Source organism: Myotis brandtii, unplaced genomic scaffold (genome assembly GCF_000412655.1).
Source record: "Myotis brandtii unplaced genomic scaffold, ASM41265v1 scaffold165, whole genome shotgun sequence".
NCBI classification, from domain to species: domain Eukaryota; kingdom Metazoa; phylum Chordata; class Mammalia; order Chiroptera; family Vespertilionidae; genus Myotis; species Myotis brandtii.
The window spans coordinates 15,999,520-16,017,181 of NW_005356042.1; the positions used below are offsets into that span (position 1 = coordinate 15,999,520).

Sequence of the window (17,662 nt, forward strand, 5' to 3'; positions counted from 1 at the left end):
CTGCCTCCTGCACACCCCCCACTGGGGATGTGCCCGCAACCAAGGTACATGCCCTTGACCGGAATCGAACCTGGGACCCTTCAGTCCGCAGGCCGGCGCTCTATCCACTGAGCCAAACCGGTTTGGCATCCTTTCCTCTTTTTTGACTCATTTTTATTCATTTTATTTTGTGGTTTTTCCCCCCTCATTTTTACAAGCCACATTAAGCCTTTTGGAGGGAGGAATACATGTAAATATTTGTATGCATGAATAGTGTGCGTGCCCTACAACAGTCCTACAGGATATGTAGGAATGGACTTTCTCCATCGAGTAATTGATGAAATTGAGGCTCAGAGAAGTGAAGTATATTGACTCAGGTCTATTCCTAGCCAGGCATTTGTTTCATTATATTATAACCGCCTTCCATAAGGAAGTATAGAGAAGGAGCAGCCCCCAAGAATTACATGCATGCTGTAAATGGTTCCTTGGGGTTTTGTGCCTAGTTAAAGAAAAGAAAAGAGGTACATTATTACATTCTGAGAAATTACATGGGAAAGTGGCTTGTCTTTTATCTCAATGCAGGGAATCCAGGCAGTGAGGAATAGCTCCTTGTTTAAAGCCCCATTGGTACTTGAACAAGGCGTGAACCCAGGTCTCCAGGTCCATTTGCACCACTCAGAACACTCTCTGGGATTAAACTGGTGCAGGAATTAGACGTTTTTAGGAAGCAGTGGCTGCTTACACAGATCTGTTGAGCCTGGGAATGTCATTTTTAGCCGTTTGCTTTCTGGGCCTACTATAGCTCTGTCTAGTTTATTGTTAGAAAATGCTTTTTGTTTGCTTTCTGCTGCCTCTGTCTAATGAAACAAGGGATATAGTCATACCGAATCCCAGGAAACAGTTTCCTTTCATACTGCCTGTAAAGTAACATTGAGAAAGCTGCATTGTGAAGCTAAACTGAGGACATGGTTCCATGAATGGGATTTTTCCCTTGGCCATTTATTTTACTCCCAAAAGTATTATGCATTTTCCTTTAGGGTTGTATAATTCCTACAGCCCTTCTCCTTCCTTCCCATTCTAATTTCAAAATAGAGATTCTTGCAAAATAGTAAGTTAAACTTGGTCCTTTAACTGAGAAAGAGATGTTGGTGTGCTTTGAAAAAATGAGCTGGTGTTATACTTAACAGCCCCTAAATTTCTAAGAGAAATGGTAATAGATTGATGCTACAAGGTAGTTCCAGCTCAGTTTCCAAAGCCCAGACAAGACAGCTTTTAGAGACCCAAGCCCTAGTGTGCTCACTTGTTTGGCACTTTCCCTCAGAGGGTCCCTTATGTGGGCTAGAGTTAGAATCCCAGACTTGCAGGAACTTCCAGCTCTTTGTTGTGTTGAAGATGCTGGGTCTCAACGTACTTTGCCCATAAAGAGTCTTAAAATAGTTCATGTCTTTCACTGTGAATTTATTGTCCAATGATCATAATCAAAACACAGAAATAAATGGAGTGACAGGGTGTTGATGGAATGGAATAAAGGCCTGATCAGATTTTTAGACTCTGAGGACACCTGAACATTGATTCTTGCTGGTTGTCTCGATTTGGCCTTCTGGAGGATTCACATGGCTGACCCCTCTTAACCACCCTGTTACATCAAGTAGTTATCTTTCCAACCATCCCAATTTGGGAAATAAGTAAAACTTTAGTGTTCTGTTCAGTGAAGTAGTTTTAAAACAAAAAGAAAAGAAGGACCACTGAAAAGGAAGTAGACACTGATATCTCAGCTTCCCTTGATCATTTATGTAATTGACAAACCCCAAGGGATTGCCTTTTTGTTTGCAGGAGCTTGAATGCCTCCAGGATCATCTGGATGACTTGGCTGTAGAGTGCAGAGACCTGGTCGGCAACCTCACCGAGTTAGAATCGGAGGTAAGCAGTTTGCCGCGCTTAGAAGGAAAGTGCCCTGTCAGCAGCCGTTCCTTTGTTCTTAGTCCTATGTTTCTAGGGTCTTGAGAATACAGATTCTCTGGAAAACAAAAGAAACCTGTCACTTTCTGTTTGCTTTATAACGAAGAATATTGTGATGCTTCCTGAACTTCACCCTTTCCTCATTTCTCCAGAAAAACTCTCTATCTGTTTAGCTCTTTGGTTTACTTCATAAATTCAATTTATCACTGTGATTAGACAAATCTTTTCTTTCCCCTCTAAGAAAAGATAGCTATATTTTAAATCTCTTAATCATATTCAAGAAGAGTATAACATTCCTGTTATCTTCAGCTCTTTCAATTAGGTCATTTGCTAATGTTTGTGTGTTTAATAAAATTAAAGCCTGGGATTTACAGTTAAACATGGAGGATTGAATACATATGTTTATCCCTGTTCCATCCTGAAATCCACTAAAATAGACAAAATAAAATTTAAACCTCATAAGTTTAGGTATATTATTTAAAATTCATAGCTTATTACTGGGGAGGGAGGCAGCTAAAAATGTTTAAATTGTTTTGTGGGGCAGAGACCCGGGAAACAGAAAACTGCTTTTTTTAAAATTTTTTAAATTTTTTTCAGAGAGGAAGGGAGAGGGAGAGAGAGATAGAAACATCAATGATGAGAGAGAATCATTGATTGGCTGCCTTCTGCACGCCCCAAACTGGAGATAGAGCTCACAACCCGGGCATATGCCCCGACCGGGAATCGAACCAGTGACCCCTTGGTTCCTGGGTCAACACTAAACCGCTGAGCCACACCCAGCTGTGCAAAAACTGCTTTTAAAAACAAAAACAAAAAACAAGCCTTTTAGAACTATTTAAATGGTCAATACATAAAATTAGACATTTCTCAACTAGTCTTTTTTCTTCCTATTTTTCAAAGGTTTATTGCTTTCTTTCATGTTCTGACAACTCCTCTCCCATTCACGTTGTTCTTGTGGGCTTATGAGGACATTCTGGGGTGTGTAACTCTTTAAAGGAAGCTGTTATTTCAGCAGCTAATACTATACAGTGCTTACTCTCTGCTTAAGGGCATTGAGTGTGTGTTCCAAGAGGCAGTGGTTTCTCACTTGGTTTGAGGACAGTGATCTGGTTTAGGAGCTCATAAACTAAAGATAGGTGTCAGTTGCCCTTGTTTTCATTTTGAACTGCTTAGCTTTTTGGAAAAACTTGAAAGGCTTTATCTACTCTAGTATTATTATTAAATGCTTTTTTTCTCCTCTCTTCTTAATTCTGCTTCTAGCAAACTTGCCTTTCAATGTATAATGGAGGTGCAGTTAGTTCTATCTATGCTGGGGCTCTCTAACTTAAAGACTAAAATAGTCTCCAAATGTACATAGCAGATTATTTGCCCATCAGATGCTACTAAATTCAGAGAAAGAAACTGCTCCTTTTCCACCCCTGGTTCTTCCTAAGGCAGAATTAATATATTTAATCTTCTACAGGATATTCAAATAGAAGCCTTGCTGATGAGAGCCTGCGAGCCCATAATTCAGAACTTTTGCCACGTAAGTGATGTCTGGAGAATCAAGGGTTAGAAACAGAACTGAATTCACTAGGACTCTGGCCCCCAAGTGTGTTGTATCATCTCTGTCTTCAGCATATGTTACTCCTGAGTGGCCAACTTTGAGAAGTTGAAGATGTAAACAAAATCAAGAGGGGATGCCACCATCCTAGGAAGCCTTACTTGGTCATCCTTTGTAGGTGTCCAGATATGTGCTTCACAGCAGATGTTGGGATGCCCTTTAGAGAGGGACCGGGGAAGGCCCCGTGGGCATGGCTGAGTTGCTTCCAGTACATCAGTGCAGGACTTGTTAGCAGTAACAGTGGCTTCCCCTTCCAACTGTCTTCTTGTACCTGGATATTGAGCAAATTCTGTTACTTTATTACTTTATTCAAGTATTAGATTATCTAATTGTGGGAGCAAAACACACCCAGGAACCATGAGGACCTGACAACCAGGAAGCAAAGGAGTAAAAGCATTGACTGCGTAGTGCATGTTCTTGTTGGAGCTTCGTGCAGGGCCGCTTGCTGTGTGAATTTTATTCCGTAGATGTTTGTCCCTTGTAACTTCTCAGGCTTATTTTGACATAATTTAATATATACCTTGTTTGCATTTTTTATGGACTAGACTATAAGATGTGTTTATTAATTGTTACAAATGAAGTGTAAATGTGCACTGCCTTTTCAGGATGTGGCAGATAACCAGATAGACTCCGGGGACCTGATGGAGTGTCTGATACAAAACAAACACCAGAAGGACATGAATGAGAAGTGCGCCATTGGCGTCACCCACTTCCAGCTGGTCAGTAACACTGGGCAGAGCCTTCTTGCCTTGACTGCTCTTGTGAAAAATTGTTTTCTCCAAATACATGCCCTATTTTGACTTGTTTTCAATGAATGTGTTTTTTTCCTGCTATGGCCAGATGCTTTGTTAGGCTCCTGAAAATTCAGTGATAAATACAATGGAACCTCAGTTCTCGAACTTAATGCATTCCTGAAGGCTGTTCAAGAAATGATTTGTCAAAAACCAAATAATTTCCTCCCAGTAGAAAAAATATAAATTGAATTAATCCATTCCAGACCCTCCAGTGATGCCCTGCTTTAACCTTTCTTATATATAGTACATGTCTAATGTACTGTTTAATCTTTTAAAAAAAACACTTATTTTCTTAAATTTATCGAACCATCCCCTATTAGCTTTGAATGAATCACTTTAGCATTCATTCCAGTGGTGTCTTTCCGGTCAGCATGCAGCATCTTTGTTCATATATTACTGCCTCAGAAATGGTTGTCACTGGCTAACTGCTTTTTGTTTATCAAAATCAACAACAGTTTTTCTACCTCTCCAGTTGTCTGTGATCATTGTTTCTTTCACACCATTAGCAATATTAGCACTCTTGATGGTCTCTTTATGTTTTAAAACTGTGCTAATCATTGCTTTCCCCAGCAACAAAAGCATTCTCTCCTTTGTTTGCTGCCTGAGAGACGCTTTTTGTCATGCAGAGGTATCAGCATAAAGGGTTGTCAGTTTGACAACAAAGACATTTTTTCTATAAACAACTTGGTAGAGAACTGAGAGGGAGAATTTCCAGAAATGAGGTTTGACTGTATACAGTTGGTACCCTTAGGGAGTGTGTAATCCATTGGGGATAGAGACAGTAAGGAGGCATTTCCTGCCTCAGTCACATTCCTTGCTTTCATGATGTATTTTAGCCTTTCCTTGAACAGTCTCAGTGAGACCTGCTGTTTTGGGTCACTGTTCATTGCAGCAGCCCAAATATGTATCAATACACTGGACTCTAAGCCTTTTTTCCCCCCCTTAATCATGTTACCCAGATCTGTCATAATAAGAAGGTTAAGTCATGCTCTTCTTTGTTACCACATGTCTAACGGAAGTGTTTCTGGTAAAGCAAGCATTTTCTTGCCAGGAGGATGCAATCCAAGCATCTGTGTAAAATTCCCCTCTTCTGGGGCATATAGCCTTTGACAAATGGGTTCAGGGCCTCTGGGGTGGAACACACAAACCCTGCCCTGTGATCTATGTTCTAGTAAGAGGAAGACACAGATAGAATCAGGTGAGCCTATGAAGAAAAATAATGCATGAAAGGGTTGGAGGATGAAGGAGACAAGGGACTATAGAAGGAGGTAGTTGAATAGAAACGCCAAGGCAGTGACAGAAAACCAGGGGGAGATCTGGGAGAAGGGTCCTTTTGGCCGAGGGAACAGCATGTGTGTGACTGGAATGGCAGGGGACTGCTGTGCGTGCAGCAGAGGGAGGAATGGGGAGGTTAGCAGTTCACAGAGCCTGTGGAGACAAGGACAAGTCATGCAGAGGCCGGAAGGCTGGCTTCTGCAAACTACGAACACAGTGTCACCCAGCACTGCTGGTTAGGACTTGCTTCCAAGCTTCTGACTTTCTTTTTCATTGTTGTTTTTAGGTGCAGATGAAGGATTTTCGGTTCTCCTACAAGTTTAAAATGGCCTGCAAAGAGGATGTGCTGAAACTTTGCCCCAACATAAAGAAGAAGTAATGTAGCTTTTAATTGATTCATTCTGCTTCTCTGAAATGCTTCTTAGCTCCTGAATGAATATCCAAGCTGTCAGGCAGCCTCCCGCTGTCTGGTAGCCCAGGAGGCCTCCTGCTCACCCTCCGAAAGTGTGGCCAAACACTGCCTTGTCTGGACATCATCCTTATAGCTGCTGAGCCACCACTGGTGGTGGTAGTTCTGATGTGGGAACCTCATAGACTAAGGAAGCATTTTTAATTTTCCCAGTTGGGGCTATGTCACTGGTGGAGCAGATGGAGGTTGTGTACTTGGGATCAAGTAGCACTGTGACGACGAGGTTAGCTGACTTCCTCCCAACATAACTCCACTCAGTCGTGTCTTCAGGGAAGGAGTGGCTTTACTGAGTTAGAGATATAGTGAAAAACAAAACCTTATTCATTTAGGAATTACATCTTAATGAGGAGAGTGATGCGTTTGTGGAGCATGACTACCTAAATCCTTCCCTGTCACTCTTTGCAAAGGCACATTTCTATTTCTGTTTCCCCTCATATAAACCAAGTTCCCATTTTGCTCCGGTTTCTATACTTTTCAGGAATCAGTTTCACAGGACGTACATCAAAGCCATGGTTCAAGTTAAGAGCAGCCTTCCTCTCTGATCACATGTTTTTTAACAAAACAAGTGTTGAACTGTCCTCGCCTCTGTGGCCTCCCTGCCACTCAGGAATATAGTCAGCATTTGGGCTGTGGCCCAACTTTTATGACATATACAGTCAAATTGTTGCTTTTAGAGTTCTGAGAACACAGACTTAAAGGAAAGGCATTCAAAACATGGTGAAAGGGTCATGAGTTCTGGGAGGGGGTGTTGTGCTGGCCCAGCCCAGCTCTCAGCCGCCTGCCCTTGGGTGGCTCCAGCCAGTCCCAGGCCTCCTCCTTCCCTTGGCAGGGTGGATGTGGTGATCTGCCTGAGCACCACCGTGCGCAACGACACTCTGCAGGAAGCCAAAGAACACAGGGTGTCCCTGAAGTGCCGCAAGCAGCTGCGGGTGGAGGAGCTGGAGATGGTAATGCCTCAACCAGAGCTGCAGACCCAGAAGCCCTGGGGCAGGGGAGAGGAAGTGGGTGAGGGGCGAGGGCTAATTGAAAGGTTTTAGCCACTATCGGGCTAAAGTTTTACCATATGACAGCTTCTTGTTTTACTTTGTATTTGAACGAGAAAATACTTTTACTGTGTGAAACAAAGTCCAGAGCAAGACACAGCTGTACGCATGCAATACAGTCATTGCATAGTAATGCCCTCGGGATCAAAGGTCTCTCCTTTCACTCTGCTGTTCTTGCCCCAGCTTTGCCAAAGGCTGCTTTCCCTCATGATGGCTGCCTGCAACACTGGGCCACCTGCCCCAAATTTATCTCCAGCAGGAAAATAAAAACAAGAGAAACCTCCCCCAGCATGAAAAAAAGATCGTTCCCTTCAATTTGATAGTGTCAGTTTGAGGTCTGTGCCCAACCCCTGGACAACAGCTGTCTCCGGGGGAGTGCCAGGCACTGATCATCAAGGTGAAGTGCAAGTCAACCACAGTGTGCACTATAAGAGGAAAATTCTATTGTGCAAAGAAAGTCCAAGGCCATGCAGCTAGTTAGTGGCAGAACTGAAACTAAATCCCCATTCTCCTGCCACTTTGCTGTGTAGAAGTTGTGGTTACCAGACAGGATCCAATCAAAAATATGTAGAACATTTGACATCTCCAGCTCAGAGTAACCTCCCTTTTCCATGCTGGTTCCCGCTCCTGCAGACAGAGGACATCCGCCTGGAACCAGACCTGTATGAAGCCTGCAAGAGTGACATCAAGAACTACTGTTCGACGGTGCAATATGGCAACGCCCAGGTAACTTTTTGTTGTTTTTTAACTGCAAAAGTAATGTGAAGGTGACATTTTACTTTATTTATTTTGTGTGTGTGTGTGAAGGTGACATTTTAAAAATTAATTCTTTAGTGGGATAGGCCTCATCACATCCTATCCAACCTAATCATCCTCTCACGAGTTACGCCAGACTTTTCCCAAAGTTTCTCTTTGTCTCCTGTTTATTCTCTTTCCTCTTTCAGTTTCCATGTCTGCCTAATAATCTCTTAATGATCCTTCATATGCCTCCTCCTCTCTCTCGCTTTCCCAGCACTCTGCACCTCTGTAGTTAGTCATTCCCTCACCATGTTCCCCTTGCAGTGCCTCACTAAAGGCCACACAAGTATCACCTAAGAAACTTTTTAAAAAAATACGTGGAAACAGGGACCTACCCAGAATCATCAGGAATGCAGTGCAAGCAAATAATTTTTTTTAGGAATAGTCCAAGGATTTACTTTATTTTTTTCCATCACCATTTATCTCCTTTATGCCCAAATAGTCCAAGGATTTATTTTTTTCCATCACCATTTATCTCCTTTATGCCCTCTTCCACCTCCACCCTCTGCCCCTTGCAATCACCACACTGTTGTCCATGTCCTTGAGTTCTCTCTCTCTTTTTCCTTTTTTGTTCAATCCCTCTGATTTTTTTTTTTTTTCTTCATGTTCTCCCAGTAACTCAACTGCCCCTTCTAGTTCAGGGCATCGCCATGGAGCTTTCCTTTGAGATAGTGGCTTCATTGTCTTCTTGTCCCTGGTGTTGTTGACGCAAAGTCTTAGGGCAATCTGATTCTCACTTCTATTAGTTAATCTGCCTCTGAGTTTTCTCTTTATCTTTAATAATCTGTATTTTCACTGTGATATAATTAGGCATTCTTTTTTTTTTTTTTACTTCTTTAGTCTGGTTGGCTTTTTCAGTCTCAGAATTCATGCCATTCTGCTGTTTTCATTCCCAAGATCTGCAGTTGGTTCTTTTCATAACCTGTTCTTGCTTATCATTTAGCATTTCCTTCTGTGTTGTTCTGAGGCTATTAAACAATATGTTTTGATTGTGCTGTTACCTTTTCCCTCAGTTATTTGATGATTCTTGGTTGTGCCTTGAGAATTTCACAGAAGTCTCGTGACTTTATACTACAGCCCTGGCTACTGCAGCTTTCCATCTGCATCGTTCACAGAGGATAGAGGGAAGGAGTCAGGATATACTTAATTCACTACCGTAAATCCATCCTGTGCTACTCCATGCACCCGCTCTTCCCTCTGGCCATCACCTCACTGTTGTTTATGTCTGTGGGTTACTCATATGTGTTCTTTGGCTAATCTCTTCGCCTTCTTTCATCCAGTTCCCCCTCTGACAGCTGTCAGTCTGTTCCATGTAGTTATGCCTCTGACTCTAGTTTATTTGTCAGTTTATTTTGTTCGTTAGAGTCCACATATAAGTGAGATCATATTTTTCTTTCTCTGACTGACTTATTTCACTTAGCATCATCTACTTTATGCTTTTATGTTAATCCACTCGTCTTTTTTACTGTACTTGTTTGTTTATATAAAGTTTGCCCTGTGTGGGGTAAGAATTGGGTCTAATTTATACCTGGCATCTAATGCTCTATTCTCTTGTGGTAAGTGGTGAGTTGAACTGAACCTCCTGGCTTGTGCCTGCAGTCTAGTCAGGGTTATTGCTCTAGAGAAAGCCAGAGAGCCTCCTGTTTGCTTCAGAAGGAATCTTGACGAGGATCAGCTGGAGAAGACAAAAGAAGCCAGGGATCCTGAGTGGGTTTCCTTCTCTTTAGAGCTCAGTGCAGCCTGCTATTCATTATTTTTAAAAATATATTTTATTGATTTTTTTTACAGAGAGGAAGGGAGAGGGCTAGAGAGTTAGAAACATCGATGAGAGAGAAACATCGATCAGCTGCCTCCTGCACACTCCCTACTGGGGATGTGCCCGCAACCAAGGTACATGCCCTTGACCGGAATCGAACCTGGGACCCTTGAGTCCGCAGGCCGGCGCTCTATCCATTGAGCTAAACTGGTTAGGGCTATTCATTATTTTTATATGGTTGGTTTACTATGAGCTCTGAAGTTATACATCTATAAATATAATTCTCCTTGGTAAGGAAACCCTGATTCCTATTACCTAGGAATTAGACATGGAAGGTACTTGGATAGAAAGGGGGATGTACTAAGATCTGAATGCTTCAGTCGGAAGACGTGGATTATCAATCCTGGTGCACCCCTTAACTTGACCATTACTCTACGCCCTAGATTATCGAATGTCTGAAAGAAAACAAGAAGCAGCTAAGTACCCGTTGCCACCAGAAAGTTTTTAAGCTGCAGGAGACAGAGATGATGGACCCAGAACTAGATTATACGCTCATGAGGGTCTGCAAGCAGATGATAAAGGTAAGAGGTCCAAAACCAAGCACTAAGCGCAGGGTGAGTAAAAATGACAGCGTAAACCTCTTTAAATGTCAGAGGAAATTCATATGATCTTCCCATGTTCATTGTTTATACAGCTAAGACGTGGTTCTCAAAGTCTGGTCCCGGACCAGCAGCATCAGCATCCCCGGGGAATCTGCAGATTCCTGGGCCCCACCCAGATCTGCTGAATCAGAAACTGGGAGTGGAGTGTCTGGTTTAAAGCTCTCCAGACGATTCTGATGTACGTCAAGTTAAAAAAAAACACCCTGAGCTAAGATAACCGACCTCACTTAGACCTGAGCCACAAGTAACTAGAGGTCCAATGAATATATGATTGGTTTTGGGGGCGATTCATGGTGGTATACTGAGAAAGCCACCTTCAAAATGTCCTGACATTAATCCACCACCATTGAAAGGCTTTTCCATTTGACAAGTTTTTTGGTTCATTTACTTCTGCAGTGAACATTCTCTACAGCAGGGCTGACTTGAGAACCTAGACATCAGTTCCTGGATCTATCCATATATACAGAGATTAAACTTAAGGTTCTGACCACTTACTTCCGCTTCCCTTTAAGATAAAAATGCTACTTTTCAACCTAGCAAATAAATTCCAAAGAGAATTGTGAAAGTTAGAAGTCTTTTGGTGGGCCTGGTAGAATTGAGTCCTCTGTAAAAATGGAAATATCATGGTTGGGTTTGCAGAAACTTGATATTACTTTTATAAAGATCAGTCACCAGTTCACATCCCCATATTCAGATGTCATCCCCATCCTAGAATTAGCAGGTAGAGATGGAATTTTTTACTAGTCCAAAATGGAGCTCTTATTTCAAGGACACTCACCAGTGTATAGGGACTGGCCCTGTAGTTAAGAGATAAACCAGATGGGTCCTTTCCACACATCCCTGTTCACATTGGTTACTGGGTAATTCCTGAGTTCCCCATTGGAATTGGGTAGATATTTGGCCACCTGGTACAATTAAATTCATGCTAAATAATACTTATGCTCATGAGATGCCACGTAATGTAACAGCCATGAGGGTAGGGAATCAATCCTATGTAAACTAGGAGACACTGAGGTAGGAGAAAGAAATGTGAGAGCTACAGTGGAAAGTAGGTACAGAATAGGGCTTGAGGCTGAATGCTTATTCACGCTTAGTCAGTTCTCTTGTACCAAGTGATACCTGCAGGCTGCTTCTGTCATAAGCTTCTCAATAGATGTTTGAGTAATACAGGTGATGCAGATGGTGTTAATTCCCATGTTTGAATAGCTGTTTTTATAAAACTTTGATTCTTTGCAGAGATTCTGTCCAGAAGCAGATTCCAAAACCATGTTGCAGTGCTTGAAACAAAATAAAAACAGTGAATTGATGGATCCCAAATGCAAACAGATGATAACCAAGCGCCAGATCACCCAGAACACAGGTAACATCCTGGCTTGGCTTTCCGGCCCTCACTTAATGGAACTGAGTGGGCGGGTCCATGCCTCATAAAACTAGGTGCTTTGTTGCTTGGGAATTTTCAGGGAGAGCTTGGATGTAAGCAAAAGGGCTTAATCCTCCCTTGAATAGTATCCAGGAAAACAGAACAAAAGCCATGGGAAAGAAGAGGCTGAAAAAATAGAAAACTGCCTTTGAAGGGCTTACAAAAGAAATCAGGGCTAGATTTCTTGAAAAGTCTAGAGATTTAATAAAACTTCACGCATGTGGCAGGTGAGTATATGGGTCATTCATTTTAGAGCAGAGAAATTTTATCCCTGAGTTACCTTGTAACTAAATGGCCAAGGTGAGTTGGATATTCTGTTCTCAGTATTTTCAAAGCTAACTGTATGGGGAAGGTTGATGTTTGTGAGGACTGCTCAGAAGATCAGTCTCAGACTCTGAGCAGCTGCTGCCCCGTAGAGGGATTCCTGGTTTGTATTTCTGACTAAAAACAAATAGAGCTCAGTATATATACATTCATTGAATAAATACATCAATGGTTTATTTGTGGTCATTGATATAATATGTCCCTTTTTGGCAGGTGGCTCTCTAAAAATTTGTGAATCCAGTTGGAATATTTTATCATGTTCTTAACACTTTTTGCTCTAGATTACCGCCTAAACCCCGTGTTAAGGAAAGCCTGTAAAGCCGACATTCCTAAATTCTGTCACGGTATCCTGACTAAGGCCAAGGAGGATTCAGAACTGGAAGGCCAAGTCATCTCTTGCCTCAAGCTGAGATATGCTGACCAGGTAAATTGGCCCGGGCTCTCCACAGAGGTGTGTTCATGGAGCCGCCTCTGTTCCTGGCACTGGTTCTCGTGGGAAGGCCTCACTCGCTCCTACTGCCCCAGGACCTTTTTATACCTTCCCCATGTCAGGGGCCAAGTAAAAGCTGAAGTTGTCTAACAGCCTGACATGTTCTCCCGTTGTCACATGTAGCGCCTCTCTTCAGACTGCGAAGACCAGATCCGGATTATTATTCAGGAGTCTGCTCTGGATTACCGACTCGATCCTCAGCTGCAGCTGCACTGCTCGGATGAGGTAGGATTGGGGATGAAACCGGTTGTGAACAGAGTTGGTCAGAGAAGTTTCATTGGAGCAAAGTTCTTTACTCTCTTTCCCTGAGCCCTGGCTCCAGGGTGAGTTGAAGGGACACCTTTAGGCTCTCCATGGTCCAAGTTCCTGGTTCTCTGTAACTCGGAATTAGTCCTGTCACTATGCAGGGCTGATTCTGTAGTTCTCTATTAAACAAAATCATTCTGCTATTATGTCTCTACATACAGTTTACTCTTCCCTTCTCCTGGTTCTGATAGGGAACCCAGAACACCCCAAGACTTGGCAGAAAGATAGACGTGCTCCTATAATAGCTCTAAAGAAGTGCCAGTCCTTGGAAATCATTTGATTTCCTAGCTAGAAAGGGCCGAGTGGAGAACCTTGTTCAATGTATGTGAACTTGAGGGGGGTCGTAGCTAAAAATACTTCAAAAGATTAAGTTTTTAATCTGTGCTGCAGGCTATGTTCCTGGATATCTCTCTCTCTCGCTCCCTCTCTGTGTGTGTTTGAGTTGTGAGTCTGGGTTGACCCTGAACCTCTGGAAATGTGAAGCACTTGCTTTTAGTATGAACTTGGCTGCATGACCTTCCTCCTGTGGAATCAGGGAGTATGTTTGATGCTAGTCCTTGAGCAGTCCTGGGACAGTCTCTCAGGTCTTAGGGTTGACGAAGGAAAAGGAAAAGCCAGTAAAATTGGATACAAAGGGAAAGCCAGTCCTTGTGAAGGAAAACAAAAAACGGAGCTTGGTATCTCGTTCTGGAAGGAGGGGAAGGAGGAGGAATCCGTTTGAGTGGAGCTCTGGGCACGTGTGTGGGAGGATCGCCAGATCTGCACATTTCAGAGACCGAGGTTTCTGGTGAGAGTGGGGTGGCCTTGTTTTGTGTGTCTCCTGGACAGATCTCCAATCTGTGTGCCGAGGAAGCAGCAGCCCAGGAGCAGACAGGTCAGGTGGAGGAGTGCCTCAAAGTGAACCTGCTCAAAATCAAAACAGACATGTGCAAAAGGGTAACCGCCATCATCACTCCCCCACTTGCTTTTCTCTCCTCTTCCCCCTTTTCCCTTTAATGCTATATTCTGCACGTTTTAGTGATAAAATCTAAACCTTCCTTCCCAGAATGCTATGCTGTTCTCTCTTACCAAACTTTAATTTGATTCTTGACCATCAATGGCCTATAACTTAAATATTCTGTCACATGTACTAATTATTTGTGAATGTCTCATTTCCATGACTAGGCCATTGTTTAAAGGTCACTCTGAGTGGAATACCAGAGCAAAATGTCAATTCCAATATATCAGTAAGTGCATTGCATTCATAAAAATCAAACTAAAAATTTAATTCATTTCAGAAACATCACATAAAAACAAATTTATCAAAATATGACTAAGCATACAGTATATTACAAAATTGAAAATTTGACCATTTTTTAAAAAAGCGTTATCTTTTTTTAAAAGTGCTTCAGTGGCCTGCTGGTTTGGCTCAGTGGATAGAGCGTTGGCCTGCGGACTGAAGGGTCCCGGGCTCAATTCCAGTCAAGGGCACATGCCTGGGTTGCGGGCTTGATCCCCAGTGTGGGGACTTGAGTTTTATTTTTGGGTTTTTGTTTTTATTGTTGTTTTACAGGAACCACGGTCTTTATTGAGAGCAAACTAATTTTTATTTAACAAATCATTTCCAGACTGTCTTTACCTCCTATAATTTCATCATATATAATTGGAGGGTTTGCAGAGTTGATTTTACTTCTATTATGCTTATATGTCTCTTGTTCAAAACTTCTTTAAACTCAAATAAGAATTATTGTTGCAGTAGCATTATGCTTTGTGGATTAATTTTTTCCTTTTGAGGATAATGGAGGTAAAGTGAAACATTTTGCAGACATCTACTTTTGTTTGGGAATTTTCGTATAGCGTATTACTCTGATTTTCAGAATTCACATTTTCTGACTTCTTAAAGTAACAAAATAATTGTATTACAGCAATATGAATACTAGCATTTAGTATTTAATAATAATGTCAAAAATACAAATCTGATCTTACAATCTCCTGCTTTGTTTAGCAAACAGCTTTTCATTCACTAGGTAGGTCCCCAAGTATATTTGTTGAATTAAATTTTGTTGGATGCTAAAATGCCCTGGCAGTGTGGCTCGATTGGGCATTGTCCTGTGCACCAGGAGGTTGTTGGTTCAATTCCCTGTCAGGGCATATGCCCAGGTTGCAAGTTGATCCCCGGTAAGGGGTGTGCAGGAGGAAGCAGATTGATGTTACACTCTCACATTGATGTTTCTCTCTCCCCCTCTCCCTCCCTCTCTCTCTCAGAATCAATAAACTATTCTTTTTAAAAAATTGGATACTAAAAATCTGCACTCTCTGCATCATCACCACATTGCTGCCTGTCTCAGCTTTCTCTCCTTGACTTCTTTGTACCTAAAGTATTTGCAGACAGCAGATCTGATGTATTGTCTCCACAAAAGCTCTCTCTGCAATGCTCTTCCCTTTCCAGGAGGTGTTAAACATGCTGAAGGAAAGCAAAGCAGACATCTTTGTGGACCCAGTTCTTCATACAGCTTGTGCCCTGGACATCAAACACCACTGCGCAGCCATCACCCCTGGCCGCGGGCGTCGTAAGTCACTGTACACGCTGACCCTGTCTGAACTGTCTTGGGAGGAGCGAAGACTCCCCCTGAGACATTAGGTGCAGCTACTCTGTTCTGTAGCTGCAGCTCAACCACAGACGACATCCTCTGAGAGCCTTTGTGGCAAAATGAACTTTGGAATAAATCTGCAGTGTGAACGGATCTAGCTGCGAGAGTTGAGTTTGGGGAAGCATAAGTCAGGCCACCATCATGGATCTCTTTCCCATCTTGTCCAGCTTCAGCTTCGTCAGTTTCCCCAGTGGCCACATTAGGCTCAGTGCAAAGGTTTTGTGTGAGGTAGAACCAGGGCAGGTGGGGAGTTGTTTCTGTGCCATGTGTGCCCAGTAAATATAAGAGAGGTTTTTAGGAGAGACTGGACAGTCCATGTGGGAATGAAATATCATCATTCTCCATGTTACATCTTGGGTCAGGTTTCCTAGAATGGATTTAACTTTGTTCATCCAACAGATCTGAAGTCTCTGGTGGTTAGATAGCCTTCCCCGCAACCTTACCGAAATCTCTCAGTTCTGTAGGTTTCAGACTGTTCTTATCCCTTTCCTTCCACAGAAATGTCCTGCCTCATGGAGGCCCTGGAGGACAAGCGGGTGAGGTTACAACCGGAGTGCAAGAAACGCCTCAATGATCGGATTGAGATGTGGAGTTACGCAGCGAAGGTAATGACCAAGAGCATCTGCTGAAGTGGCCATCTGTTCTGTCAGTTTCCAGTCTCTTCAAGGCACTTCACTGGTTTTCTAGTCCTTGTGAGGCCAGCAGTACGAGTATTAGAAAAATCTGTCAGGGTACCTTTGAGCCTCCTTGGCTGTCCATGAGCCTGGAACCGTCTTGCTTTGCATTGGGCTGTGTCTGCTAGGGTTTGCCAGGGCTGTTACTTCTGCCCTCAGGGGCCCACAGTCCACCACTGAAAAGTGAGTCACCCGAAGGAAGGATGTGACTTAAGCCAGCTGTGCAAAGAGAAACTAGACATCATGCCCATGAGAAAAGAAAGGTATCCAGCCACTCCTGCTGTAGCTTGTTTTTCTGATTTTGCACAGTCTATAGGAGCAAAATACGGATGTGAGACTGGCCCTCGGCTAGCCTGGAACACGGAGCTCATAGGATGGAGAGAGACATTAGGACACCGGTGAAAGTGTATGGTACCCAGGCGGACTTGGCTGGGGGGGGGATTTTTCCTACAAAAGCTCAGACTCAGTGAGAGAATGATAACAGTTCTTCCCATGTATACATTGCCTTGTAGTTCACAAATCACTTTGATGGATATATTACCTCATTTAAAACTTGAAACCTATGAGGTCAGTGGAATGATTATTCTCTCATTTTATGGTGGAGGGAACTGCGACTTCCTAAATTATGACTTGCCCAAGGCGAAAAGGTCAGGTTTCTAGATCCACGCTCTTTCTATCTCCCTCGCTGCGATAGATGATCCTGAGATCGAGAGAGAGGACTTCCCGTCACCCGTGTGCTTAAAGCTCAAGGGTAACAGGCAAGCGGGAAAGACCACAGGAAGTTTTCATACCTAGACATAAGGGACTATAACTGTCAAAATAGCAAGGGATTAAGCACCCCTTACTCCTTCTCCTGAGGGAACATCAGCTTTGACGTCCTTGGTTAGTTGAGGCAGTAGAGATGAAGTTTCCCTTTTCTTTCCGCACTGGTTTCCACTTTTGAGCTGCTAAGAATTGCCACTGCTTGCTTTGGATTGACAAGTATTGGCACTCAGATTACATTAATCTGAAGCCTCCTGCTCTGTTTTGTGTACATGGGCTGAGCATAGAAGCAGCCCAGACACCTCGGGGCCAGCCCTTTTCAGGCACCCAGCTAAGGTGAGACTCAAAAGAACAGTTTGTGCCTGGGAGCCTTCCGGTTCTGATTCTGCCGTAGCAGCTACTAGAGGCGCATTTGAGAACGCAGTGAGGAAAACTGAGGGTGAAGATTGGTTACATGGCAGTGCCCACAATGGGGAAGTGGGGAAGTATATTCAGTCCCTGTCCATCATGTTTGCATGTTACTTTTTTTTTTTAAATATATTTTATTGATTTTTTACAGAGAGGAAGGGAGAGGGATAGAGAGTTAGAAACATCGATGAGAGAGAAACATCGACCAGCTGCCTCCTGCACACTCCCTACTGGGGATGTGCCCGCAACCAAGGTACATGCCCTTGACCGGAATCCAACCTGGGACCTTTTAGTCCGCAAGCCGATGCTC

At 43.0% G+C, this 17,662-nt stretch overlaps 1 protein-coding gene across 1 annotated transcript in view; it reads left to right on the forward strand.

The window, feature by feature from the left end:
* GLG1 (golgi glycoprotein 1) overlaps window positions 1-17,662 on the forward strand; it is a 53,679-nt gene that overhangs the window by 30,230 nt on the left and 5,787 nt on the right. Inside the window, exons 13-25 of the mRNA XM_014536802.1 lie at window positions 1,813-1,899; window positions 3,401-3,463; window positions 4,147-4,260; window positions 5,897-5,985; window positions 6,909-7,026; window positions 7,756-7,848; window positions 10,120-10,257; window positions 11,575-11,698; window positions 12,364-12,506; window positions 12,696-12,797; window positions 13,707-13,814; window positions 15,307-15,427; window positions 16,007-16,113. Of these exons, the coding sequence (XP_014392288.1) occupies window positions 1,813-1,899; window positions 3,401-3,463; window positions 4,147-4,260; window positions 5,897-5,985; window positions 6,909-7,026; window positions 7,756-7,848; window positions 10,120-10,257; window positions 11,575-11,698; window positions 12,364-12,506; window positions 12,696-12,797; window positions 13,707-13,814; window positions 15,307-15,427; window positions 16,007-16,113 (1,407 nt within the window). The remainder of the gene's footprint in view (window positions 1-1,812; window positions 1,900-3,400; window positions 3,464-4,146; window positions 4,261-5,896; window positions 5,986-6,908; window positions 7,027-7,755; window positions 7,849-10,119; window positions 10,258-11,574; window positions 11,699-12,363; window positions 12,507-12,695; window positions 12,798-13,706; window positions 13,815-15,306; window positions 15,428-16,006; window positions 16,114-17,662) is intronic.